Source organism: Nicotiana sylvestris, chromosome 12, assembly GCF_000393655.2.
Source record: "Nicotiana sylvestris chromosome 12, ASM39365v2, whole genome shotgun sequence".
Classification (NCBI taxonomy): Eukaryota; Viridiplantae; Streptophyta; class Magnoliopsida; order Solanales; family Solanaceae; genus Nicotiana; species Nicotiana sylvestris.
This window is the reverse complement of record NC_091068.1, coordinates 32777548-32804610: the sequence shown is the minus strand read 5'-3', so window position 1 is coordinate 32804610 and position 27063 is coordinate 32777548. Positions and strand designations below refer to the sequence as shown.

The 27063-nt window shown below is 34.3% G+C and overlaps 1 protein-coding gene and 1 long non-coding RNA gene across 2 annotated transcripts; one reads left to right on the top strand and one right to left on the bottom strand.

Moving 5' to 3' along the window:
• Positions 1-130: 130 nt before the first annotated feature.
• LOC104210727 (MLO-like protein 1) lies at positions 131-7830 on the bottom strand. Its single transcript, XM_009759690.2, has 14 exons — positions 7583-7830; positions 7217-7274; positions 6646-6875; positions 3833-3949; positions 3662-3722; positions 3027-3121; positions 2503-2577; positions 2327-2415; positions 1889-1938; positions 1699-1739; positions 1150-1359; positions 973-1040; positions 546-606; positions 131-461 (listed from the first exon to the last, which is right to left on the bottom strand). Exons 1-14 carry the CDS (start codon positions 7709-7711, stop codon positions 228-230), a joined length of 1518 nt encoding a protein of 505 aa, XP_009757992.1. The 5' UTR covers positions 7712-7830; the 3' UTR covers positions 131-227.
• Positions 7831-9775: 1945 nt separating this feature from the next.
• LOC104210728 (uncharacterized) lies at positions 9776-12224 on the top strand. Its single transcript, XR_706942.2, has 4 exons — positions 9776-9962; positions 10637-10713; positions 11145-11237; positions 12006-12224. It is a non-coding gene; the product is annotated as an uncharacterized lncRNA (long non-coding RNA).
• Positions 12225-27063: the final 14839 nt, after the last annotated feature.

Below are 27063 nucleotides of genomic sequence, written 5' to 3'. Positions count from 1 at the left end.
GGTCTTTATTTTCCTATAATTCAGCGGCAATGCGTCTGCTTGTTTGTGGTGCAGAACATAGGAAGGCATGGAATAATAATCCATATCTTGAGGGGAAAAAAAAATCTAGAAATTAAAAGGCATTGAAACATGCATGAAATAATTGAATTGATTAGGAAAGTTATTCAAAACGTCTCTGATCATTCTTTACAATTTTAACAGCTTTGAAAGATGGGAGAAATGTTAGCTTAATTTAGTTTTGAGTTGAGTTGGTTGGTCGCGGGCCGGGCATTGCCTTCTTCCATTGCAGATTCTTGTATTTCTACTTGTGATAATTGCACAGCCATAGGAGAAGGGGATGATTCTTTATGTCCAACTTGGCTGGAGCCATTGGCAGCTCTTCTTTTAGCCTTCTTAGCCCAGAAAACAAGCCCGTCTTGTATATGTTCGTCGAATATTTCTTTCTTGAAGGAACTTCCCATCTGCATCAATAGTACATTAGGAGAAGTTATAAGTAAAACAATCAGACAAACCAAATAGTAAATATATGGTCGAGGATCGATCACCTGTGTGACAATTGCATACAGCGGCAGAGTACTATAACTGCAAAGGAATTGAACAAACACCCTGCAATAGGACACAATTCAACCTTTACTTCCAAATGCTGCATATAGGGATGGCAAGAGGGGCTATGCTTAATCAATAATTATAGCATACAGTGGTGTGGATGCTTTAATGGTAAGACAAGTTGGACTCAGATAGTCAGATAGATGTGAATCGTAAGCTACTTAAAACTTTACAATATTTGTACCAAATAAATGAATACATGACATGTGTCCTGCGTATACGCTTTTTTTCACTTGACCGGTTAGATGATATGTATTCTCTCTTTAATTTGTGACTCTCGTGGCTAAATTGCTTCGTCTGGTTTAAACACCGGATGCGAGTAAGCATTTTTCTTCATGTCCACTAGGTGTGGAGTAGTGAACTTACCCTATGACAAGTCTTGGGATGATATAACCAACTTGTCCCATAATGCAGGAGTTAAAATGATATTGAGCCTGTCAATGAAAAGAACGCGATATTCTCAACTATAAAATAAAAAAAGGAATAGAAAACACCTAAAGCAATAGTTACATTAAGAGTTTAATGTTTTGGTCTTAAGATTACCCAAATCCAGAAGAAAAATGCAATCTCAAAGGAGTTCTGGAAAAGGATGATATGAATGAGGAGTAAGACGAGTCGCGGCCTATGAAACCAGAAGTGGTCATCTGATGGCTTCACAACCAAATCTCCTTCAACTGCTACATGCTTTGCTGCAACCTCTCCAGCAAGTTGAGTTATTACATGCTCCAGTTTAGTCCCCACAGCTAGCAAAAGCTGCATAATACACGTATAATATTTCTATCTTTTAGGATTTTCTGAGGAGAAGGATATCGAAAACAACATCTTTTGAACAATTGAATCTGAGGACTATTCATATTCTAAGAATGGTGACCAATAACTACGATTTTTAAAGCTATATATATATATATATTGCCATGAAATATGAGCAGAGTCCTACTATATGGTTAATACTAAGAGTTTATTTCACAAATTTCTTGTCCTTCTATTAACTCTTGAACATTGGACAGATTGTAAAGTGAGAAAGAGATTAAACAAATGAATCCAGTAGTTCAAAGAGATTAGTAGTTTTTAATAATACTAGAAATTACTTACGCCAAAGGGAACAAATGCTATCCAAAAGTATGCATGCCAGCCTGAAAATAGAAAGTGAGAGAGAATAAGAAACAGATAGATGGGAGAAAAGGAGTGATGATTCAAACGTAAGCTGTTGTTCTTGGCTAAAAATTATATGCACTTATGATAATCAAGAAAAAGGGATGAAACAGTGAATGACATAGCTCACCATGAACATTTAGCAATAGGAACAAGACCACAAATACCCAAAGATACCAGCTGCACAAGCAAATGCAAATTTTCAGTTGTAAATTAAAAGGAACTAAGAGCTTGTTTGACGTAGCTGATTAAAAGTAGCTAATAAGCTGAAGTACTGAAAAACAATTTCAAGTGTTGATGCTATATATAAAAAAGCGGTTACGTGTTTGGATAGAAGTACAGAACCCGACAATAAGTTAAGTAAATGAAATGTTGGTCACTGAGGAAACACACGGGTAACCTCGAAGAGGAGCTTTCAAGTCGCCAATACAAAAGATGGGAAATTTTTACTTGATTATGGAAATTATGTTATGCTCATATATATTTCAAAATCTGTGATCAATAGCATCAGCTTGACTAATACATGCGTACTTGTTTTCTTTCTATTTTGTTCACTGGTGTAACTCACCTAATCCCAACAACTTTCTTGAAATCAGCTTCAAGAACACGTATCATATACTTGTGAAAATTGAACTTCGGACTCCCCTTGCAATGAGTCTGAGGTAGTAATTCAGCAAAAGTTGAGCGTCACGAAATAAGCAAACATACTAAAACCAGTATAATGTGTGGTTAATGTAAACGTACCATAATGAAGCCGAGCCTCAAAGTTGTATAATCTGATTTTGTGACAGATCCAAAAAATTGCTTGACGAACGAATGCTGAGAATCAAGAACCAAAATAGAAATTTATTAAAACAGACCTAAAATATTGACAATGTACAGAAGCAGAATCTGAAATGTGCAGCTTGCTGAAATACACAACTGGTCATGTTCCTGAGCTGGTGATATACTAAAGATTTAACTTATATACACTAACAGTGTAAAATATTTTTAGACGATCACCATAATTTAACCTGCTGTAGAAAAGTAAGAATTTGCTTTTGCTTCATACCAACTAGTAATTCAAGGTCTTGGTTACCTCCAAAAATAAGAATGTTTCTGTCCACAAGTAGTTTAATTACCATACTTGAGTAATAAGACATTGAATATACACACAGACACATACACATCATCACCACATATATATATATATATATATATATATATATATATATATATATATATAGAATTGAAAATAAGCATAAAAGAAAGAAGACTTCTCCACTTACCAGCCAACTTAATAAAGTTGATCTTTTACCAAAACCTAGAAACCGTCCCTTGACAAAATCATGATCTTGGACATGTGTAACTTTAGAGCGAATTACTGCAGTCACAATATATCCTCATTAGAATGATGGAAAGAGAAGTTACTCTAGGCTGATATTGTTTCATTGTGATGAATACACTATTAGCGCAATTTAACTGGTCGTAACAGGTTGTTACTATATTTTCCTGGGCTTGCTCCGAATAGTCAACTGTTGTTGTAGGTCGACTTAACGTGATGGTGTTAAAAATCAATATACTATCAATGCATAGAACTTAAACTCGTGAGTTGTGAGTACTCATGCAAACTTTGTATCCAGTTTAGTTCAAAGGGAACTATACTACAAAGGGCAGCCCGGTCCACTAAGCTCCCGTTATACGCAGGGCTCGGGGAAGGGCCGGACCACAAGGGTCTATTGTACACTACCTTATCCTGCATTTCTGCAAGAGACTGTTTCCACGGCTCGAACACGTAACCTCCTGGTCACATGGCAACAACTTTACCGGTTATGCGAAAGTTCCTCAAAGGGAACTATACTTGCAAGAAACATTTCAACAATAGGAAGGAGACATGCAAACATCAGCAGGCAGTAGGCATTACCTTCTTCTGGATCATATTCCTCTTTCTGGATAGAATCCTCCCAAGATTTCCACTGACGTATCTGTGTAAATAGAGCAAAGGTCATTTGTACAAGTAAAAAACAAATGGAGAGGATGTAACTAAGCTGCATAATGAATTCAGAAAACTAAATCAAGATGATTAAGAACTTACCTTTATACCTCCAAATAAAATTGTAAGAGCTGAAAAAGTAACATGTGAAACAGCCAGCACAAAGATAAATGTATGGAGATGATGCAATGCTGTGAGAGATAGCAAAGGTGCCTTGTCCTGTTAAGATCCAAAAAAGAAAGAGTTAGAAATTCAGAGTTGCCATTCTAAAATCTGAAATATCAACCAGAAAAATGACACATCAAAGGCATATGATCAGAAACATCAGTATTGTGTCTTGAAAGTATCCAATTGCAAGAAATTTTTACCAATCTTGATTGGCAAATTAGTTTCTCTTTTTGTTTGCTTTTTTCTTTTTTCACAATTCGGGCGTTTGGAAACGAATACAAGGTTCAAGTTAGTATTTTAGTTGAAGGGAAGTGTGTTGGGATTTTAAGCATATGATATGCTTAAAATAGGGGAATGAGAAATGGAGGGAAATAAATTTTTTAAGTGAAATTTTAAGTTTGTCCCCTTGTCAAAGGGACATAGTCCCATATTGGAAGAGGAAGAGTTTTTTTATGGGTATATAAGCAATTGCTCTTCTTCTAGCTCTTAAAGAGTTTGAGAAGAAGGCAAGCCTCGCGTCGTCGTCGTCGCTCAAATTCGGTCGATTGATTGATTAATTTTTTGGATCAAATTTATTTGTTAATAGTAAAATAATAATAGAAAATAGAATATTAATATTAAAATAAATATTCCTTCTTTATTTTCCCTCTCTATTGTTGAGTAAATAGTCATTTATGTTGTGGCCGTTTTGCATAAATAACCATTCTGAAGAGTTGCACCTCTTCAGATTTCAGTCCAACTTTGGCTATAAATACAAGACTATTCTGCTCAGAATTTCTATACGATTTTCTGAGTTTCTCCTCCTTCTTCTGCCTACTTTTAACATCAAACAAAACAACAGTAAATGTGATTTGCTACCGAACTTTGTGTACGCTTAAACACTAGGGTTTGAAGTACCACTACACCAGTGTGTAATTCGTTCTATTCTGGGAGGAAATAATCCACAACCTTGGGTACTAGGAGGGGATTAAATTCCTTAAGGAAACACTGTGAATTCAGTGGGCTCGGACTAAAATTCTGTTTCTGTTTATGTTCATTTATATTTTCCAGAATTATTTTACAAATATAGTTTACTAACAAAGTCTTGGTACAACACTAAGGGGTCGTTTGGTAGGGTGTATAAGAATAGTACTGAACAAGATGTATTAGTGATACAAAGATTAGTTATTGTGAGATTATTCTTTATTGTTTGGTTTGATGTATTAAAAATAACATGCATCGCATAATTTTTTTAAGAAAATTATTTGTTTACGAAATACCCTCCACATTCTTTAGCTTTGCATTTGGAAAAAGTTTTTAAAGGGAAATTCTGTTTTCATACATGTCCATGTATTAAAAACTATGGTATTGTTAATGCCATGATTTTCTATGTATAAGAATAATATTGGATAGTTATATGTAGGTTGAAAAATACTATTAAAGAAGAGATTAATAATACTAAAGCTAATACATGTATTATTTTCCTTAATACATCCTACCAAACAATCCCTAAGAGTTGCCACCATGTGACCTCCAGCTCACACGTTCAAATTGTTGAAATAATCTCTAGTAGGAATCATAAGACTACATACAATAGATCCAATGTGGTCTGGCTCTTCCTTGAGTTCCCACATAACGGGACTTTGTCCACCATGCTGCCCTATATTAACATGGTCCGGTTCTACTCTCTCTAGGACGTGTTCTGTAATGTCCTAAGGGGTCGTTTGGTTGATAGAGTTATGTAGGTATTAGTAAAGTAGGGATTAGTTATGGAATGTTTAATTATGTAGGGATTAGTTATGCAGGATTTTGTTATGCATGATTTAATTGTGAAGGGATTAGTTATATCAGGATTAGTAATTTTATGGATTGTAATATAGAGATTATTTTGTGTTAAATATTTACTTTATTTTAATTATATAATGTGTAATTTAAAATAAATATGAGAGTTTTTTGGTTCATTTGATTGTTTAATCCATGTATTACTAATACATGTGTTAGTTATTCCACATTCTACCTGGCATAGATAATAGGGATCTTTACACAAATATCCGACTATGTTCTTTGTTTATTTTTTCTAACCATATAGATAGAATATACATTCATTATACACAATTATATACATATAATACATAAATTATGCATATATTATACCTTAACCGACTATTTTTAGTTTAAGCGGTTGGGTGAGCGAATATTTGAGTTAATTCTTCTAAATAATACATAGATTTATTCTATAACTTATCCATATTTACTTATACTCCCGGTGGAAAAAGCAACAAAACATAACATTAGTTATGATGACTTTTGTAAAATGTAACTAAAAGCTACCAAACTTGGTATTAGTTATGTTACTCCTAATACATGAATAACTTATCCTACGACCAGCTACTAAGGGGTCATTTGATTTGATTACGGGTTATGCCGGGATAAGTTATGCTGGAATTAGTTATACTGGGATTAGTTATCCTGGTATTGTTTTCTATCCACTGTTTGGTATATTGTATTAAAAATGACTATTTGCATAATTTCTAAGAAGAGGGTATAAGTTATCCCGATACTAATTACTCTACCCCTATAAGGTATAAGTTATCTTGATACTAATTGTAATTCCGGAATAACTTATAACAAGTTTGCTAACCAAACAAAGTATTAAGGTGATATTAAATCTTTATTATGCCACTATATCTACTTATACCTTGTACCAAACGACCTCTAAGTAAGTGATTACTTCCAAAGGTCAAATCAAGAAAACTAGTTATGCATACCTTAGCCTTACAATAACCAGAGTTAGCAGATTCAGCGAGAAGGCGCCTTCCTCCTGGAATTAAAGAGAAGAAATTGCTGGAGGATGTCTGAAAATGAACAGTTTCATTGGCATCTTCATCCTTTTTACAAGGCAGCCAAGTGTTGCTCAAGTGCTTAGGAATACATATTTTAAGCATTCTCTCTTGGAAAACAGTCAAAAGCAGAGATATGAATCCCAACAGCATCAACTCTGCATCATTTCATCATGTTTTTAGAATAGGAACTAATCAGATATCTTAACTTTGACAAAGTAAGAGAGAGAGGTAACAACAAGTGGATTTACGCAAGTGGGGTCGGCAGCCTTACCCCTACACTGGGAGGGCAAAGACCGTTTCCGATAGACCCTCAGCTAAAGAAGTAAAAGAGTGGTAACGACAACCACCCAATGGATTCTCACAAGTGGGGTCTGGAGAGGATATGATATACACAGCCTTACCCCTACCTTGTAAGGGTAGAAAAACTATTTTCGATAGACCCTCAGCTTAAAGAAGTAAAAGAGATGTAACAAAGAGAAATTGAAGTAAATTGTACCTTCTTTGATCTTTTGTAAGGCTTCATAAAGAGGCTTCTGGTTCTTCTTAAGCAAATACTGTTAGACAAATCACAATTGAAACTCATATTATTAAAGAGACATGATACATATTAGAAGTACTAAGGGTAAAATCAAGAAAACTTTGTGCTGCAAACTACTATTGGAAACGAGTTGACAGTAGGCGCAAAAGGGCAGTTAGGTGCATAAAGCATCCTGTATTCACGTAGGGTTCGGAAAAGGGACGCATCCTAAGGGGGTGTGATATAAGCAGGCGGAGACAACTTTTATCATTGCTCCAAAGCTCCCCTTCAACTTGACAATCAGCGTAAAACTAGTCAATTTAAAGAAGTTGGATTAACCATCACCTTGCCAGCATAATGAATGATTCTTTCAACAACAAGAGAGATAGCAACTATGAAAGTGCAGACCAAGGCAACAATCCATGTTGGTGTAAATTCCAAATTTGTTTCTTGGTCTCCTCCACCTCCTGCCATCTTTTATTTGTTGTTTTTAAAACTCCTGCAACTCAAATATTTAAGACAACATAAATATAGGATTATGAATATTTGATTAGGGTGACAAATACTATGTTTTGTTGATTGCAGGAGATATCAAAGTGGAAGTTATAGAGGAAGAATGAAATAGTCAGAAGAAGAATTCCACCTTGTGTTCATGGGTCCCATGCATTGACCTACTATGTTTAATTTAGTTAATTGATGATATTATTAAAGAAACAAAACTTAGGTGTTAAGCGTTAAGACACTTCCTCAAGTACTCTGTTATTCACATGCATATTGAAAAGAATTATTATTTTTTCCTCTAAGTTGAAATTTTGAAGTGAAGATAAACCAATATAACAAACTTGTTTCACCAATAAATGCAAAAGTACCTAATAGTTGTAGAAAAAGTGAGTATTTAGCTATTTTGGCATCAAATTAATTGATTATCTGAAAGGATTTCTTGACATTAAATTTGAAAATTAACAAATTACTCCCTCAACCAAGTTTACTTGTCCACTGTTGACTTGACAAACCTCTTAAAAAATACTTCCTCCGGTCCATAATAAGTGACCAATTTGATTTTGGCACGCCCATTAAGAAAATATTAAATTCTATATAAAAATACCTAGTATGACTAAACTACCCTTAGTTAAATATTTAATGTGAGGAGTAAAAAAACTTTTTAGGGATATGTACATAAGGATAATTTTGTAAAAACAAGTTGAATTCTTTCTTTATTATATAAATGAACACTTATTTTGAATCAAAATAAAAAAGCAAATTGACCACTTATTGTGGATCGGAGGGAGTATTTTTTTAAGGGCTTTAGTATATCACCCCTATTTATTATATGTAGGAAAATGAATTGGAAATAAGCAAGGGTAAAATATGTATAAAATAGTGATAGATCAACGACTTTCTAAATTGGACAAGTAAAAGTAGACATTTATTTTTAGTATAATAGTGAACTAGAAAACTTGGACGGGAGGAATAGTTGCATTTTGAAGAGAACTTTTTTATTACTATTATATAGGCTGACTTGAACCTTGGGTATGATTTCTCCGTCTTCTTATGCCATAACTGTTTAGCAAATATCCATGGGGCAGAAAATAACTACCCCTACCCATTCTTTTTAATACCCAGCCAAATGAAGCAAATTTAAGTTACTATAAGCTAAGCTAATTCAAACCAAACCAAGTCAAGTTAAGACAAGCCAATTCAAGCGAAGCCAAATAAAGCCAAGCCAAATGGATAAAAAAAAGTTGAGATGGGTGGGGGTAATTAGTTTTAATAGGATAAGGTATATATTGTAAATAATTTTTAAATGGGTAGGAAAGGATAATTAGTTTAAGCTCAATAGGTATTTTACCTAAATTGCTCCTAAAACTAATTACATGCATAGTACAGATCTTATATAAAAAGTCAAAATACGCCAATAGTATATAAAATTATTTAAACGGTGGTCAGTACATATATAATTTAAAGCCATGTTTTAAATGATAAAAAGGAGATTGATTTATCCTTCGATGATGCAACCTATAAACGCGTTGCGATAGACTATGGGGTATTTGGTAGGGGAAGTCAAGTTTTACAAGTATTAAAGAACAAAAACAGTTGGATAGACATTAGTTGGAAATGAAGATATCTTATGCATCCAAGGTGTAGTTTAATGGTTAATGACGTGGGTGAAAATTATACAAGATCATAATTATACAAAAATTAGGTTATCTCTTTTGATATGCATAAGTTTTGGTGAGTAGAGTTACACAGTAATTGTGTTGGTGGTAGATAAATGTATTAAGATGTACACAAGTTGATTCGGTCACTAATACACTAGCATAAACGGCTCAGTTTCAAACAAATTGGAATTGGCTATATGAATCCTTAATGTCGCTCCATTTAATCTCATCTCACAAAAATATTATTTGGTTCGGACACCACCATTATAAAAAATAAAAAAAATAATAGAGAAAGAAATGAAGATATCATTAAATACATAAATCATTCTTTAAAAACTTTGATATAGTAGGTGGAATTAATAGAATAAAACTGGCTCATCATCTTTAGATGGTACTAAGTGTAAGAGTTTTGGTATAGCAAGTCAACTATTCCAGAAAAAGAAAAAATAAGTGTAAGAGTTTTGGTATAGCAAAGTTAATTCCGATTCTCTCTCTCGAGTTCCATTGAGGAAGCACAACAAATTGGAAGTTGTAGATATGATTTTGTTACTGCCTGGGGTTAAAAGGTAAGTAGAAATCATTCATTTTAGGTAACTGCTTCCTTAGAATACATTATGTTAGTCTGTCATCTTTCATTTTGTTGCTTTTGCAGTTTGTCTTATGTGAGATCAAAATAACATGGATATTTTTTTACCTTAACGGATCAGGTTATGCAGGGGCATACGACATTCTAATAGTTTGTTTGATCTACCACCTTACTCTCCTCGTTCTCTTAGAGAAGAAGGATAATGTTTAGTTGATAGAAGTACAAGCAAGCCAAGTTTAGTTAGATAGCGGTACAAGTAGGTCTTTAGTAAATTGATCGCATACAAATAGTCAATGTTACTGCAATTTTAAAAATGAGTATCTTATTTGATATGAAAAGAAAGAAAGGAAAAACTTAGAAAATGGTTATCTTATGTAATCAGTCTTCTAATGTTGATGCTGAAAGTCCATGTAAAAGAAAAGCTTTATTCCATAGCAGCCAAAAAGTACATGGATACAAGCACAACTATTCTGGATGTGCAAGGAGTATGATATGTTGTCTAACTATTAAATTAAGTGAGATATATGTGTCCTTAGAGTGTGACTGGTCCAATTGTTATTTTCATTGATGGTGACTTTGGAGAAACTGTAAAAGGTAGTCCTATTGTGAGTTTATATTCATCAATAACTTAAAACTATATGAATCATGGTGCAGGAATGAAGAACTTCAACAAATCAACAAGAAAATTCATTGAATGCCTCCAAACTATCGATGGTAACAATTTTCCTTAGGTAATTACTTCTCTCTCAACTAGCTCAAGTCATGGCTAACTCTCTTCTTACATTAATTAGGGGAGTAGTCTAACCCCCCAAGCTCTCAAACAGAATCGGAGGACTTGATGCTTAGGGACTGTTCGATAATGTGCGTCACTAGAAAAACTCAATTATTGAAAATGGTGTTATCTAATATTTGAAAATGGTGTTACATGTTAATCATTAGTCCCAATATTGATTAATTGTTAAGTGATATCAGTTTGGGGATTGATTGCGAAGAGGATTATAATGGCTCTCTCTTTTAATTGATTTGGGGTGTGCTTGAGTGATTATTCTCTCTATTATTAGTTTCTTAGATGTAAACTAGGGACGCCATAAACTTTGCGTGGATGAGAACATTTTGTACGAATGGAAATTGAGTGTTAACTGATGCTTGGTCAAATCTACAGATAATGATGCGTATGCAGCTCAGGCATTGCGAATGGAGCAAGGCTGCAGAATGTGCATAGGTTTCTCGAGTCTCATTGTGTTTCACTCCAAGTGTAATTACGTCGCCTTTCTCCTATTTCGGTTTGGTTTGTTTATTGAAGGCTGTGATTTGCATGTGTTATGTATGCAATTATGAGAGTTTTTAGCTGTATTGAGGAAATTCCAGCTTTTGTGAAAACAGTGTTATAAATAGCGCTCGCCCCAGCGCTAATAGCGTGAGGCGAGGCGAGGCGAGACTGTGTCACTTCTTTCATCTGTTGCGTTGTGATTTGCATAAAGCGCTCGCCTCTGCTTGTGTAGCGAGAGGCGACAATGTAGCGTGAAGCGACTGTAGCGTCGCTTTTTATAAATAAATTAAAAAAAAAAAAAGGGCAAAGACTTAAGAAAAAGGGTCGCGATTAGGGCTTGACTCTTAGAAGTTTCTTTTTTCAACTTCGAACAACAGAGGCGAGATTAGGCAAAGTTTCTTAAAAAAGGTTCGCGATTAGGGCTCGCGATTACTATGTCATCGTCTTCTTCATCTGAAAGCTTCAAGTTTCTGCCAAGTGCCATATATATATATATATATATATATATATATATATATATATATATATACATATAGATATAAATTATCGCTTCACATAAAAAAGGCGAGCGCTTTGCTGCGCGCCTCTCGCCTCAGTGAAGCGGGCCCTCGTCGCTATTTGTCGCCGCACGCTATCCAAAACATTGTGTGAAAATTCAGTTACATATCAATTGTATACTTATCCTTTTGTATCAATTATGATTGAGTTTTGGTTACTTATCAATTGTTGCTTTTATTTATTTTGTTGGCACAGGATATAGGAGGTCGTGTCACGTCATGTAGCAGCCCAAGATCACTCTATGGAAGTAACTTTGCGGATCATGAGTGTCCATTGAATGTATCTCTAGGATTTATTACTGTTTTTTCCCTTATGTTGAATTGATGTAAAATATTACTCCATGAATTTTAATACATTTGATGGTGTAATTCTGAAGTGGTTATGTTTTTTATGTACAACAAATGATTTATTTAAGTAATCGTTCTCTTATATTTGTGACTGTTACAAGTAATAGACAAGCTTTCATGCAATGGACAGGGTAAATATATGTAATGAACAAAAATTGTAGAAATTAATTACGAAATAGAAAACAATTATGGCAATTCAAATTGCCTTTTAAAGGACAATTGTGGCGGTTGTAAAACGCCATTTATGCAGGGTTCGACTAATGGCGTTTAGCAGGAAACCACCGTCATAAAGTTTTGGCGGACGTAATTTCCGCGTTTCGTGAAACCGCCATTGATACTTATAGTGGCGCTTAAAAACCGTCGTAACCCACTAAAATAACCGCCATTATTACAATATTTTTTGCAATGTCGACCGAACCCAGTAGCTTTGGTTAGAACCCTATAATTATCTTTTAAAATTCATTGAATATGTACAAATTATTCATTTAGAACCTAGTAACTTAAAAGAATTATAATTCCCGAACCCATAAACTTCAAATCTTGGCTCCGCCTCTGCCCAAGTAAATACTAAATTCGAGACAAAAATAGTTAGTGTGACTAAACTATCCTTAATTAAATGTTACAGCATAGTTATAGTAGCACTTACTTCTCTTCTCAAATATGAGGAGTAAATGACTTTTTAGGGATACGTACATAAGGGTAATATTGAAAAAACAAATTGAATTTTTTCTTGATTCTATAAATGGATACTTTTTTTAAATCAAAATAGGAAAGTAAATTGGTTAATTATTGTAAAGCGGAGGGAGTAAAATAGTCGTTAATTGTGAAATGAAGAAGAGTCAAGTTAACCAAAGTTTCTCCCAATGTACACATTCCTCAATTTGATGATTGATGTGGAATTCGCATTAACTATTCACTATCTTATCTTTATCTTTCTCCAAAATTCTATCTTATTCGGCTAATGACAACTTGCCCGGACTAGTGACTGATACCTTCAATTTTCGCTAGTCTATACTCCAAAGGCTCACAAGAAATCAAAAGAATTATTCTTCCGTTCTAATTTATGTGACAATATTCGAATTTCGAGTATTAAGCGAGTTATTTTTTAAAATATTTTATATGTTATTTAAATTTATTAATTATTGTGATATATAATACTTTTTAAGTAGTTTCTAAATACGTAAGTTTTATTTTCAAAAATTTAAATTTTTATGTTTAAATATACGATTAAAATTAAAAAGTTTAAATCTTGAAAAATAAAAAGTATTATATAAATTAAAACAAAAGGAGTAGTGTAAATCTTATTCACTAAAAACATAACATTAAATTCTATTGAATTATTGGAAAACAAAGCAAAAAACGAAAATGGACAAAACGAGAAGGGGTCCGCTTAAATTATTCAAAGGAATATATTCACATTGTAAACGTATTAGCTTCTTATCATCTAATTCAAAGCAAAGCTCAAATGATGCTATATATGGGGCATGTCGTGGGGATTTATTTTTTTTCACATTCGATTTTTAACTCGCTTTGGGAGTCAATTAATTCAAAATCCGTACTAAAAAGTCCTGCTTTAAAGACTTCTAGTTAATAATGGAGGATTACTTGTCATTTTAGGTACATTATTTGTGGTTATGTGAAAGTTAGCAACAGATAAATTCTATAGCTAAATAGGAGAATTCGTCCGCTAATAGCGATGATTATCAAGAAATTTTTTTAGCTATGAGGGATTTAGGACAGAGTGACGACAAAGATTGTAGCTAATTCCAGATTTCCTTTTTTTCTTTTTGTGATTGTTTTATTTCTCATCGTTTTTTCCCAAAAAAAAAGGGGGGGAGGGGGGGGGGGGTTAGGGTCATCATGAATCAACATTACAATATCCGAGCAATTCCATGAACAGCTTATTGTTTGTATAAGAATGAATTATTAACACGTTTTTAATCGTTCTGTTCTTATCGCTTGGCTTGAATAAACTGTTATTTCTCTAAAGTTCATAATTCTCTATACCGATAAAACAAATGATTAAAAGATTAAGAAATTTATAAAGAAGGGAAGGAAACAAAGTTACTTTATTCTGCTTTTGAAAAGATAATTTCACTCATATTAACAAAAGGAAAGTTGAATCACTAAACATATATTATGAATTCTTATCACATGTTTTATTTATTATATGTGCAATCACTTTTCCCTTTTTCGAAACTAGAAAGAAGAAGAACTAATAGTGAATTTGAAAAGATAAGAAAGAATTAAACTTTTTGTGGAAGTATTTTTTTAGGGAAAAGGTCCAAATATACTCTTGTACTATGAGAAAAGATTTAAATATATCTCTGTCGTTATATTATTGGTTCAAATATACTTCTCTTCCGTTAAGTTTGGCCAAGGTGTACATCCAATCCTAGGTGGCACTAACATTTGATGAGGTGGGTACCACGTGGCATGTCACCTCAGCGTCCCTAATAAATTTGACCCCTACCTTGTATTTTTTTTTTCCACTACTAAAATTCCCTTGATCTCCACTACCATTACCACCATTACCGCTACCATCAGCAATATTCTTAATATGTTTGCTCTTAGAAGAGTATGGGGCTCGTGGTGGTGGTAGTAAATCTTAATGTAAAACTTCTTTACACCAAAAATAATTCAAATCAAATCATGGATATCCTCCAAAAATCTAAGGTTTTGATATACTTACTGATTGTTCTTATGTTCTGCAAATGAATGATCAAAAAATTATGTAAGCACTAGAGTAAGACAATTGATCATGCCCAACTATATCTTATAAAAAGGACAATGCGGACGTTGCAAATATAACTTGAGTATTCTGCCCAGAGTCGAATCCACAGAGAATTAACCTATCAATCACTATCTTTAGAACTACTAAACTCTTGAGAACCAATTTCCCCAAACGTTTGAATCACAGTTGATGGTGTCTTCAATAACTAAAATTGCACGTAAATAAACAGCTGTAAACTAAGGATGCTAAGGTTGTAAACAATAGTGAGAAAAAGCTAAGGTAAAGATTTCCCCTATTGATGGAATCCCTTCTGTTTATCCGTCATACAAATTTACCAACACACCTCTATCAATCATGAACACTTTTCTTACCGTAAATCTCTCCCGAGTAATCACAGTAATATACTATTGCACTCTCCCGAGATACACTAGCTAGCTTTAATTAACACAGTTCACTTAAGATTGCACCCAAGGCTTCGTTATCCCTAATCCCGCCTTTAAACCCGCAGTTATAGATCCCTCTTATACTTTGGGAGTGGTGTTGCTCAACAATAACCTAAATATGCACTCTCTCCCGAGTTATGCACACTAAATAGGCACAGCTAATTGAGGATCCTGTCAATTAACTACAACAAGAACATAGTTGAATAAATAAAGATTGAAACTAGCAATTTGTATTCACATAAACCAGAAGTTCATCCCCCAATAGGTTCCATCAAAACCTTAGACAAGGGATTTAGCTACTCATAACTATGGGTAAACAAGATAAGATAATATTCATCATCAAAAACTAGCAATAAAAATAAAAGAAAAGAAGAAAGATGTTTTGGGTGATCTCTCACAATTGCTTTTTTTCCAAGATACTCTAAAATTCAATACATGCCTCTCTTGGGCGAAGTCTAGTGTTTAAAATAGGGTTTTGGGCTAAAAATCCCATGTTTTGCACTTTAGTCCCTGAAATTTCCGCCTCCTGCCGCGGTTCTACCGTGGTCGCGGTCAAACCGCGGCCAAACATGGCCTCTGATTCTTCAATTGTCTGCGAACATTCTTCACCGCGGTTCTACCGCGGTCGCGGTAGAACCGCGGTTTTTCATCTTGTTCCATTTGGAATTTGGAAAAACGCAAAATATGAAAGTTGTAGACCTTTGAGTTATCTTTCCAACCATATATTATGGAGCCAAAGAGTTCTGATTAAAAAGTTATGTGCATTTTACTAGACAGTGCGCAATATGCCTCATCGAGTCTTCGTTTGTTCTCAACTATCAAATTTGACCCCCGAACACGATCCCGGCTTAATTCCTTGAGCTTTTACTCTGACTTCAAAGCTTAAAATCACTTAAATTCATTTCATAACATCTATATAGCTCGGAATCACACCTACAAGGCACAAAACACATAATTAGTGCAAAACACTAGCGATTAAAGCGCAAACTCAACTAAAGTGCAGTAAATTAGAGTGTAATAATCAACTAAAACACGTAATTATAGCCTATCATCAACACCCCACACTTAAACCATTGCTCATCCTCGAGTAATCAAACTACACTTTATATAGACACGACCTTTTTAAAGCAATTTTCCTAACTCATCACACCAAGAATATTTAAAATAGACTAAGCACAAAAGCGTAACATCTTCACCTCAAGATTTGACTCACAAGTACCACGCATTATTCACAACTCACCCACTTACTCTAATATAGAGGCCACTGACATTATCTTTCCTTCATGAATCAAGTGCCCTTACACAACAAAACAAAAAAGTGGTTCCACACAATAAAATTTAAGAACACTTAGGAACCCAAGATAGAAAGAATTCACTCACTCTCAAAAATAATATTCATATGCCACAAAAGATGCACCATAAGCTTGCCCGTAGTGTACTACTCTACTAATGGAGCTCATTCAATCTAGGATCAATTAGGACTTTATTTGGTTGTAATGTAGGTTACGGGACGGGTAGGATACATTTAGATATAAGAGTGACTACACCTCCCTAAGCACTTTAATACATATAATTTAACATTCAAACCCCATACTTATGTCAAACCAAACTCCACCTTCACATCAATATACATCAACTCCCACATTATTTAAGCTCAATTATATCAAGAGTCACCACTATCAAAGAATATTTTTTTTTCTTTTCCTTTTTTTTCAATTCAAGTGGCTCTTGCCTTTTCAAATCAGTGCACCTTTCTCCTTATTTCATTGGTTCCACTCAAAAGCCAAACCAACCACTCCACACTTTAACTTTTAGAAAGTTCATAAACAATTCAAGTGCTCATGAGAGGTTACAATGGTTCAAAAAGATGGTTAATTCAAGCAATTGGGTAGGGCTTGTAATGTGGTTGCCAAAGAAACAGGATTACAGGCTCAAAGGGGTTAACTACGATACATAACAATTAGACGGGTAAAATATACATATCTGGCTCAACAAAGAAACGCCTATATCATTTCCAAGACTGAACAAAACTACTATTTCGCTTTGCAAACACACAGGGCAAGTTCTAGACATCAAATGCAATGCACAGAATACAACAAACCTCACACACGCATGGCACATAACTCACTCAGGATTGGATTCATCGAGACACTCTAGTCAAAGCAGTTGAGCAAAGTTAAGATAATACAATTTAAGGTACTTCTACAAGAGTCAAAAACTGAGTCTAAGCGTCACAACCAAAGTACTCACTATTCTCAAGGCATAACAAAGTCAAGAGATATTGCTTCACTTCAAAACACAACACAATGGCTCCTACTCCAAAAAAAGAAAAACTAACTACACCTGATTCAAATAAAACCCTTGGAAAAGAACCGTGGTTTAAAGAAAAACCAAGGGGGAATTATTACACTACCTAGAAAAGAACAATAAAATAAAATAAAAAGAAGCTACATGGACTACTTCCCTCAAGAGTACTGTCCAAGTGGTCCGTCCTCAAGAAGAGTCTTGTACCTTTATTTTTTTTTAAGATCCGACTTTGACCCTCAAGAGACCCGTCGACAAGAGTCCGTCGTTGGGACAAGTCAGTTACTCCTAATGTGAGTACAGTCAACTATACGCAACAACACATATACAATATTAGAACATGTTCCATGTCTATGTACACTACAATACAGTATCAAGGCAAGTCTCCCACCCCACACTTAATATTGTGCATTGTCCCCAATGCACACCATACTAATAAGAGGGTAAAAGAAACTCCCTGGTAGGCCAACGGCCGAAGCACTAGCAGCTCATGGGGTACTCAGACTTCTCCCAATCTTGGTCCTTCGTGCGGGTACCTCACACTTAGTTCCAACCAATGGTTTGTGGTTACATCCTTCCAATGGCTTTGTGTTCCATGTTCCTAAAAATAAAAAATCTACACTACAAGAATAATACAATAATAAATAAAAATAAAATTAAATAAAATAAAATAGGGTTGCCTCCCAACAAACACTTGATTTAAAGTCGCGGCACGATGCAAATAATTTTACCACTTTTCTCGCCACTTGGACGATATGAACTGTGTACCTAGTGTAAGCACGTGATTTTTTCCCTATATGAGAATTACTCCCAAAAATTCAAAAATAAAATGATTTTTCTTTGGTGTGCAATTTTGTGATATTTTGTGATATTTTGAATAATTATTTGTATTTGTCTGTGCATGTTTATTTGTTAAATTAATAAAAAAATACAAAAATATGTCGCATTTGCATGTAGGATTTAATTCTATAATTGTTACTAATTAAATTTGTTTACAAAAAAACGAAAATTACAAAAAATAGGCATCATTTGCATTTTTAGCATTTAATGTCCAAATATACAATTTTATGCTTAATTAATACTTAATTGTGCGTTAATTGTTATTGGGAGTTAATTTGCGCTTTTATAACTTAATTTAGTTCTTAATAATAGTTTAAGTATTTTTATAATTTAGTTTTAGAAAAATAAAAGAAGAAAAGAGAGCGAAAATATAAAGAAAGTCGGAATTGGGCCTCTTCTTCAATTTCAAGCCATAGGCCCAAAAAATGGCCCAATCTTCCCTACGACCCAGTCCATTTCGAACTGGGTCGACCCAGTCCATAACCCAAAAGACCCAAACCCCTTTGTCTTACATTTTACAAAAACAAAACAAAAACAAAATCAAGAAAACCCTAACCTAGACCTAACCAATCCGCCACCCCCACCCCCTTTCCTATCTTCTTCTTCTTCCTCAAGCTTCTCCACCTCCTATGGATTCCCTTTGCCTTCAACCTCAAGAAGCCATGACTACACACACACACACGCACGTCACCCTCACGACCCCATCCCTATCCGCCATTGAAGCTCGTCAAGCTCAAAGCTTGCTCGACTATGGCTGCTTCCCCGCTGCGTTTCAGCTGCTTTTGCTTACGTCCAAACACGCCCCCAGCTGCTGCTGCTTCGTGGTTCAAACTTCAAGCCCTGAGCTGCCTCGTCCAGCTTCATGCCTCGTCGTTCATGGCTGAACATCCATCGCGACAACCCAACTGCTGCTGCGTTATTCTTCTTCGTCTCCGTCACGGCCAAGATCACGCAGCAACTGCTGCTGTTCACGTTTCTGCCATGGACGAGCAAGATTTGATGCTGCCATGGCCAGTTGCGGACTGCTGCTCCTTTCCCTTCGTCTTCTTCGGTTTGTCAAAGGTCGAGGGTTTTTCGTCGAGTCAAGATCCTGTACGTCGTGAGTTCATCGTCAAGTTCGTTGTTTGTTTGGTCGTTGTTCGTCGTTTCGATCCGGTTAGTAGTTTTTGAGTTTTATTTTTGTCCATATTTTTGTTTGATATTTTCCGGATCCAAAATCGTTAAATGATTTAATCCTTGTTTTGTTCGTTGTTCATCATTGAAATAATTTTCTAGTGTGTTCATGTTGTTTGTTAAATTAATTTTCAGATTTCAAAATAGAAGTTTAATTAGTTGTTTTCATATTCATGTCATGTTTGTATTATTGTTTAAGTGAATATTTGTTAGTTTGATGTTTGTTAGATTCAAATTGAAATTTAATTAACTATTTCTTCAATTTGTTTCATGTGTTTATGTATTGTTAGAAATTGTTAATATTGTTAAGTTCAAGCTTAAGTTCATAATTGTTTATTCGTCGATCTTGTTATTTGTCTAAAAAGAATTTAGTTGTGTTAAAGGAAATATATTGATTTAATCGTTTAATCCGTCATGTTTGTTGTGTTAAAATAGATTCATTCATGTTCATACTTTGTTTGGATGATCTTGAATCCGAATTTTGTATAGTTTGATTTCTTGTTTATCATTTATGATTATTTCGTGAATTTGTCTCATAATCTTGTTTAAGTTTGATATAGGAATTGTTGGTTGTAATGTTGTTATGGTTGATTTTAAGTTCAATATTATTGAATTTAATCTAAATGTACTTGTTTGATTGTTGTTGTTGTTTAAATCCGAAAATAGGTTTGTTGCTAAAATATTGTTCAATCAAATTTTAGTTGTTCTTTGTTGTTCAATTTGTGTTCATGTGATTTGTTGTTGAAATATTGTTAAAATCGTGTTCATGTGATATTGTTGTTATGATGTTCATCCGTGTTCATATTGTTGTTTGAACATTGTTAGAAATTGATCATATTGTCTATATTTTGGTTAAGTTTGATTAATTGATGTGTTATAGCTGATGGGTAGTTTGGTAATTTATAGTACTTTCGGGGGTAAAATAGTAATTTCAGTAAGGTCGTGAGGGGTAGTTTAGGAATTGTACATTTTGAAATTGTTTATTTGAAGCATGGGGGACAAAATGAAATGGGGTGGGTTGTGATATAGTTGTTTAATATAAAGGGGGGACAAGATTTAATTTAAAGGGGGAATCTTGTATTATTTTAAGTGAAGCATGGGGGACAAAATATAATGGGGTGGTGTGATATGTTTATTTAATGTAATGGGGATGAGTGGGAAGATAATGGGTTGGGTAGAGAAAAAGTATTGATTTTAATTAATGAAAAGATTTATGGGATGAGATTATATATATGAAGTCTTGAACACAAGACATAGACAATACAGAGAACAGAAAAGATACGAGAAAAAATACACACACAGATAGAGAGAAAAAACGGACAGAGAATAGAAGAGAGAAAAAAAGGGCTGAACATTTAAGAGAAAGAAAAATTCCGAAAAATATTTAAGCTTTCAAAATAAAAATAAAAAAACTAAAAAATCTACTGCTTTCTTTCTTTGTTTGAAATTAGTATTAATGGTTGTTGTTTCATTTAAAGCTTAAAGCTTTTGTTTTTGGGATTACTACTCCACCGGTCTGTTACTGGGTTGTTACTGTTGCTGGGCAGTTGTTGCTATTGTACTGTTATTATTGCTGCTGATTCTCATCATCATTTTCTTTTGCTTCCAATATCAGGTACATATCTGTAAATTCATGTCATGAAAAGCTTCAACATGGCAAGTAAATGAAGTTTGGAATTATAAGGATGTCTTCTACTCATTTAAATTTTATTAGTTTAAATTTCAGTTTGTTTCAGTTGGTTAACAAAGTAGTATGCTTGACATGAAGACTATTATCTAATCGTTTTCTTTTTAAAAGTTTGCATAAGTTTTGTAATAATATTGTCCATTTCGAAATCTCATTAGTATAGTTATATTTGAATTGTCAAAATAGGGAATATGACATAAAAATGGGCCATTGATTACATCCCGTAACATTGTTAGCTAAATGTAAAGTAGAATAGAAATATCAAGAAAACTACATTCTAACCTCTGTTGTTGAATAAGGTTAAAATGATGTTGATTGTATTTTTTCATATATGGTAAGATAACGGGTATATGTATAACCATAAGAAAGGTGAATTGATTAGCTTGTTACGACGTTAAAATATTATGAATGGTTCCGACGAATTGATTAGCTTGTTACGACGTTAAAATATTATGAATGGTTCCGACGAACAACTACGTTGTATATAAAGCAATTTTATTGAATCAGTTTGTAATATTTCTTTTTTTCTTATCAACTTGACTCTTATCTTCCATTGCAAACATTAACCAAACCATTATAACTTTGGACTAAAAACAAGTAGATGAGAAGGAGATATAATTTCTTCGAAAACTATTAGTTTGTTTATCAAATTAATTCTCTTTCCTAGTTTTATATGCAATTCATTTTTTGGGTATGCATATATTGTATTTACGGAAAAATGGTATTATTAATCCCACGTTTATTTTTACCCTTTTAAATTTGAATGGCTTGGAGAAATATAATTCTTACGCAAAAAATATAATTTGCGGTTAACATTCAACAATTTATGGAAAATCTATACTACTATTAAGAATATTTTGCGTGATTAGGGATGCGTTCGCGTAACCTGATTATATTTCTAAAAGCAATTCGGATTATGCGTTCGCGCAACTTCGAACGAACATTTAATAAAAAGGGGGCTCTTCGGAGAATATCAATATTAATTTCATATAACTCGAGATGTGCGGTTCAATATTTAATTATACAAGAGCGACGAACGTTCTTAATTTTATTTTTAGCACAATTTCGAACTTAAGTCTTCTTTTTTTATAATAAAAAATTTCGAAAAAAAATAATAATTATTATATTATCAATATCATTGTGTATACGTACGCGTGACACGATTTTTCACGTTAAAAAATATATAATATATAAAACGAATACACGTACGCGTGATTCGATTCGAAGAAGGGTCTTTAATTATAAACAATCTAAATAGAAGCGGTAACAATAAAATCATGCAATAAAAATGTATTTAACAAATCAAAATAATCAAGCCGAATATAACAGTTGAGCGACCGTGCTAGAACCACGGAACTCGGGAATGCCTAGCACCTTCTCCCGGGTTAACAGAATTCCTTATCCGGATTTCTGGTTCGCAGAATAATAAACAGAGTCATATTCTCCTCGATTCAGGGATTAAAATTGGTGACTTGGGACGCCTTAAAATTCCCAGGTGGCGACTCTGAAACAAACAAACAAATCCCGTTTCGACTGTCCTTTAATTGGAGAAAACTCCCTACGCACCCTCGCGGGCGCGGAAAAAGGAGGTGCGACACCTAGCTTGGAATCAAGCTTGTGACCACGAGCGATAGGGGGTGGTAAGTTGATTATCGAGCCGAGCCTTAAATTCTTCATTTTGCACTTCTTGGCTCTCATGTGAGGAATGTCATTTTGGTTTTTTGTTTCCTCAAATTGTAAAATGTATGGTTGTTGCCTTTCCTCCTCGCAGTCCCTCACGGACTCATGTAGTTTAATTTTTATATCACTACACAATTCTAATGTTGAAAAATGCTTGGAATGTGACTTCAAACCTTCATTTTGCAATTTTTCTATTCTGACATCCTCTTCTTCCCCCAGACTAGAGTCATTCTCAACCAGATTTTTATTTACACCGGTTGATTCTAAGTCCATGTTTTTCTCGGCATCATTGGTACTCATGGGGTCGGTTGGCGGAGGTTCAATTCTTGACTCTTCAAATTTTAGCTCACATTCTTCCTCATTTTCAAGAATGGTCTCCAACATGAGCATTATTTTCTCATTTTGGGCATTTGAGAGTTCTTGGTTTTGATTAAGTGCCAAGGAATTTTGTAGACTATTTTCCAAAAGCTCCTCCAAGGCACTTTGTTCTTTGTGTCCTCCTTCAAGTAAGTACTCCAACATGAGCTTGAACTCTCCCTTTCGGTCATGCTCAACTTCTTCCAATTCGTTAGCCCTATCATTTTCATCAAAAACAATAGAATCATCATAGCGGGGGCTTTGGGAAGGGAAGGACCAATGACCATTTTGAAAACCACACTTATCACGAATACTCCACTCATGGGTTTGAGATTGTGCGCACAATCCACCCCCGGAAAAATTTAAACAATTTTGTCATGAGTGTGGTCCTCCACAATAAAGACAAGGGTCATCACAGTATGAACAACTACCATCCCACCAATTTTTATTATATGATGCCATTTTTCAAAACTAAGAAAATAAACAAGACCCAAACAATAAAAATAGACTAAGGTAAGAAAAATTAATTACACAAATATTCACAAGTTGGGTATAGAGAAAACTGACCATACTAAGAATTTTTGTATTTCTATCAATGGTAATTGATAATTCCGTTAACTCCCCGGCAACGGCGCCAAAATTTGATCACGCCCAACTATGCCTTATAAAAAGGACAATGCGGACGTTGCAAATATAACCTGAGTATTCTGCCAGAGTCGAATCCAGAGAGAATTAACCTATCAATCACTATCTTTAGAACTACTAAACTCTTGAGAACCAATTTCCCCAAACGTTTGAATCACAGTTGATGGTGTCTTCAATAACTAAAATTGCACGTAAATAAACAGCTATAAACTAAGGATGCTAAGGTTGTAAACAATAGTGAGAAAAAGCTAAGGTAAAGATTTTCCCTATTGATGGAATCCCTTCTGTTTATGCGTCATACAAATTTACCAACACACCTCTATCAATCATGAACACTTTTCTTACCGTAAATCTCTCCCGAGTAATCACAGTAATATACTATTGCACTCTCCCGAGATACACTAGCTAGCTTTAATTAACACAGTTCACTTAAGATTGCACCCAAGGCTTCGTTATCCCTAATCCCGCCTTTAAACCCGCAGTTATAGATCCCTCTTATACTTTGGGAGTGGTGTTGCTCAACAATAACCTAAATATGCACTCTCTCCCGAGTTATGCACACTAAATAGGTACAGCTAATTGAGGATCCTGTCAATTAAATACAACAAGAACATAGTTGAATAAATAAAGATTGAAACTAGCAATTTGTATTCACATAAACCAGATGTTCATCCCCCAATAAGTTCCATCAAAACCTTAGACAAGGGATTTAGCTACTCATAACTATGGGTAAACAAGATAAGATAATATTCATCATCAAAAACTAGCAATAAAAATCAAAGAAAAGAAGAAAGATGTTTTGGGTGATCTCTCACAATTGTTTTTCTTGCCAAGATACTCTAAAATTTAATACATGCCTCTTTTGGGCGAAGTCTAGTGTTTAAAATAGGGTTTTGGGCTAAAAATCCCATGTTTTGTACTTTAGTCCCTGAAATTTCCGCCTCCTTCCGCGGTTCTACCGCGGTTGCGGTCAAACCGCGGCCAAACATGGCCTCTGATTCTTCAATTGTCTGCGAACATCCTTCACCGCGGTTCTACCGCGGTCGCGGTATAACCGCGGTTTATCATCCTGTTCCGTTTGGAATTTGGAAAAACGCAAAACATGAAAATTGTAGACCTTTGAGTTATCTTTCCAACCATATATTATGGAGCCACAATAGAGTTCTGACTAAAAAGTTATGTGCATTTTACTAGACAGTGCGCAATATGTCTCATCGAGTCTTCGTTTGTTCTCAACTATCAAATTTGACCCCCGAACACGATCCCGACTTAATTCCTTGAGCTTTTACTCTGACTTCAAAGCTTAAAATCACTTAAATTCATTTCATAACATATATATAGCTCGGAATCACACCTACAAGCCACAAAACACATAATTAGTGCAAAACACTAGTGATTAAAGCGCAAACTCAACTAAAGTGCAGTAAATTAGAGTGTAATAATCAACTAAAACACGTAATTATAGCCTATCATCAACAATCTACATCTATTGATTAGTCAGAGCAAGGGCAAGATTCTTTACTTTTCTAGAATCAATATTTCCTCTTTAAAATGATTTCTGTCATTTGCATTGCTGGAATTTCTGGTGGACATATAGCCGAACTTGGAATGTTGCTGGTAGACTTCCAGAAGATGATGAGTGACTTCCAGATGAGGATTTTGAGATTGATGAGTAGCTTTGTATAAATATAATATTGTTCATGGTGGCGGTAATGGTGACATTGGCGATGAAGGGGATCAGAAGAGAATTTTAGTGGTGAAAAAAAAATAGAAGGGAGCGATAAAATAGGCAAGGGCGCTGAGTTGGCATGCCATGTGGCATCCATCTCATCAATTATCAGTGTCACGTAGGATTGGATATTTACCTTGGCCAAACTTAATGCCAGCAGGTATATTTGAACCAATAGTATAACGATAAGGATATATTTGGACTCAAAGTATAACGAGCGATATATTTAAACCTTTTCTCATAGTATAGGACTATATTTGGACCTTTCCCGTATTTTTTAACATTAATAGTGTTAGGGTTCTTGTTCATCCCAATTGTTTAAAGTGGCAGTGTTTTCTTTTCTTTCTCTCCTCTGTCTTGCATCACTTTTATTTGTTTAAAGGGTTCCAATTTCTCGAGGTTTATATTTATCACTACTAAAAAAGAAAGGGGGAAATCGACTGCGATAACCGACCAATATGGGCCAGTAATTAGCAAAATTCGACCAAAAACTGACCGATTAGTGGCAGTCAGTAATCATATGATCGGTAGAGCCAATCGACCGACTTTGGTCGGTATTTTTCTACCGATTTCGGTCGGTCAATTAAATTCCAAAAAAAAAATTATCGAAAAAACTAACCGAAGTTTGTCGGTATTTTTAATTATGCAATTAAAAAATGCACCATCTGGAAATCGAACTGGGGTATGTGCTGTGGCAGGATACTACTCTACCACTAGACCATTGGTGCATTTTATTTTAAGACTATCTTTTATTTCATTTATACTCTTTAATTGCATTTTCACGAGAAAATAACCGACCGATGTCGGTCGATTTTATTAAAAAATAAAATTACCGACCAAAATCGGTCGATCTTTCAAATGACTGGCTGAAATAACCGACCGATTTCGGTCGGTTTTATTAAAACATAAAATTACCTACCGAAATCGGTTGATTTTTTGAAATGACCTACCGAAATAACCGACCGATTTTGGTCAATTTTTTAAAAATTAATTTTAATTTATTTTAAATGAAAAACCGACCAAAGACCGATTTCGGTTGTTTTTTGAATATGAATTTTAATTTATTTTAAAATTAAAAACCGATCAAAATTGGTCGGTTTCTTGAAAAATAAATTTCGAGAGACAAAAAAATAGTTTCCCGCATTTATGCACCAAAATAAACCGATCAAAGTGAGTTGGTTTCGTTAAAAAAATAAAAAAATAAAATATTTTGAAAAACTAACAAACTTCGGTCGGTTTTTTTTACTTCAGTTCGTCGATCGCGGTCGATTTATGTCAAATTTCTAGTAGTGATTTGGTTCCTGAAAATACGTA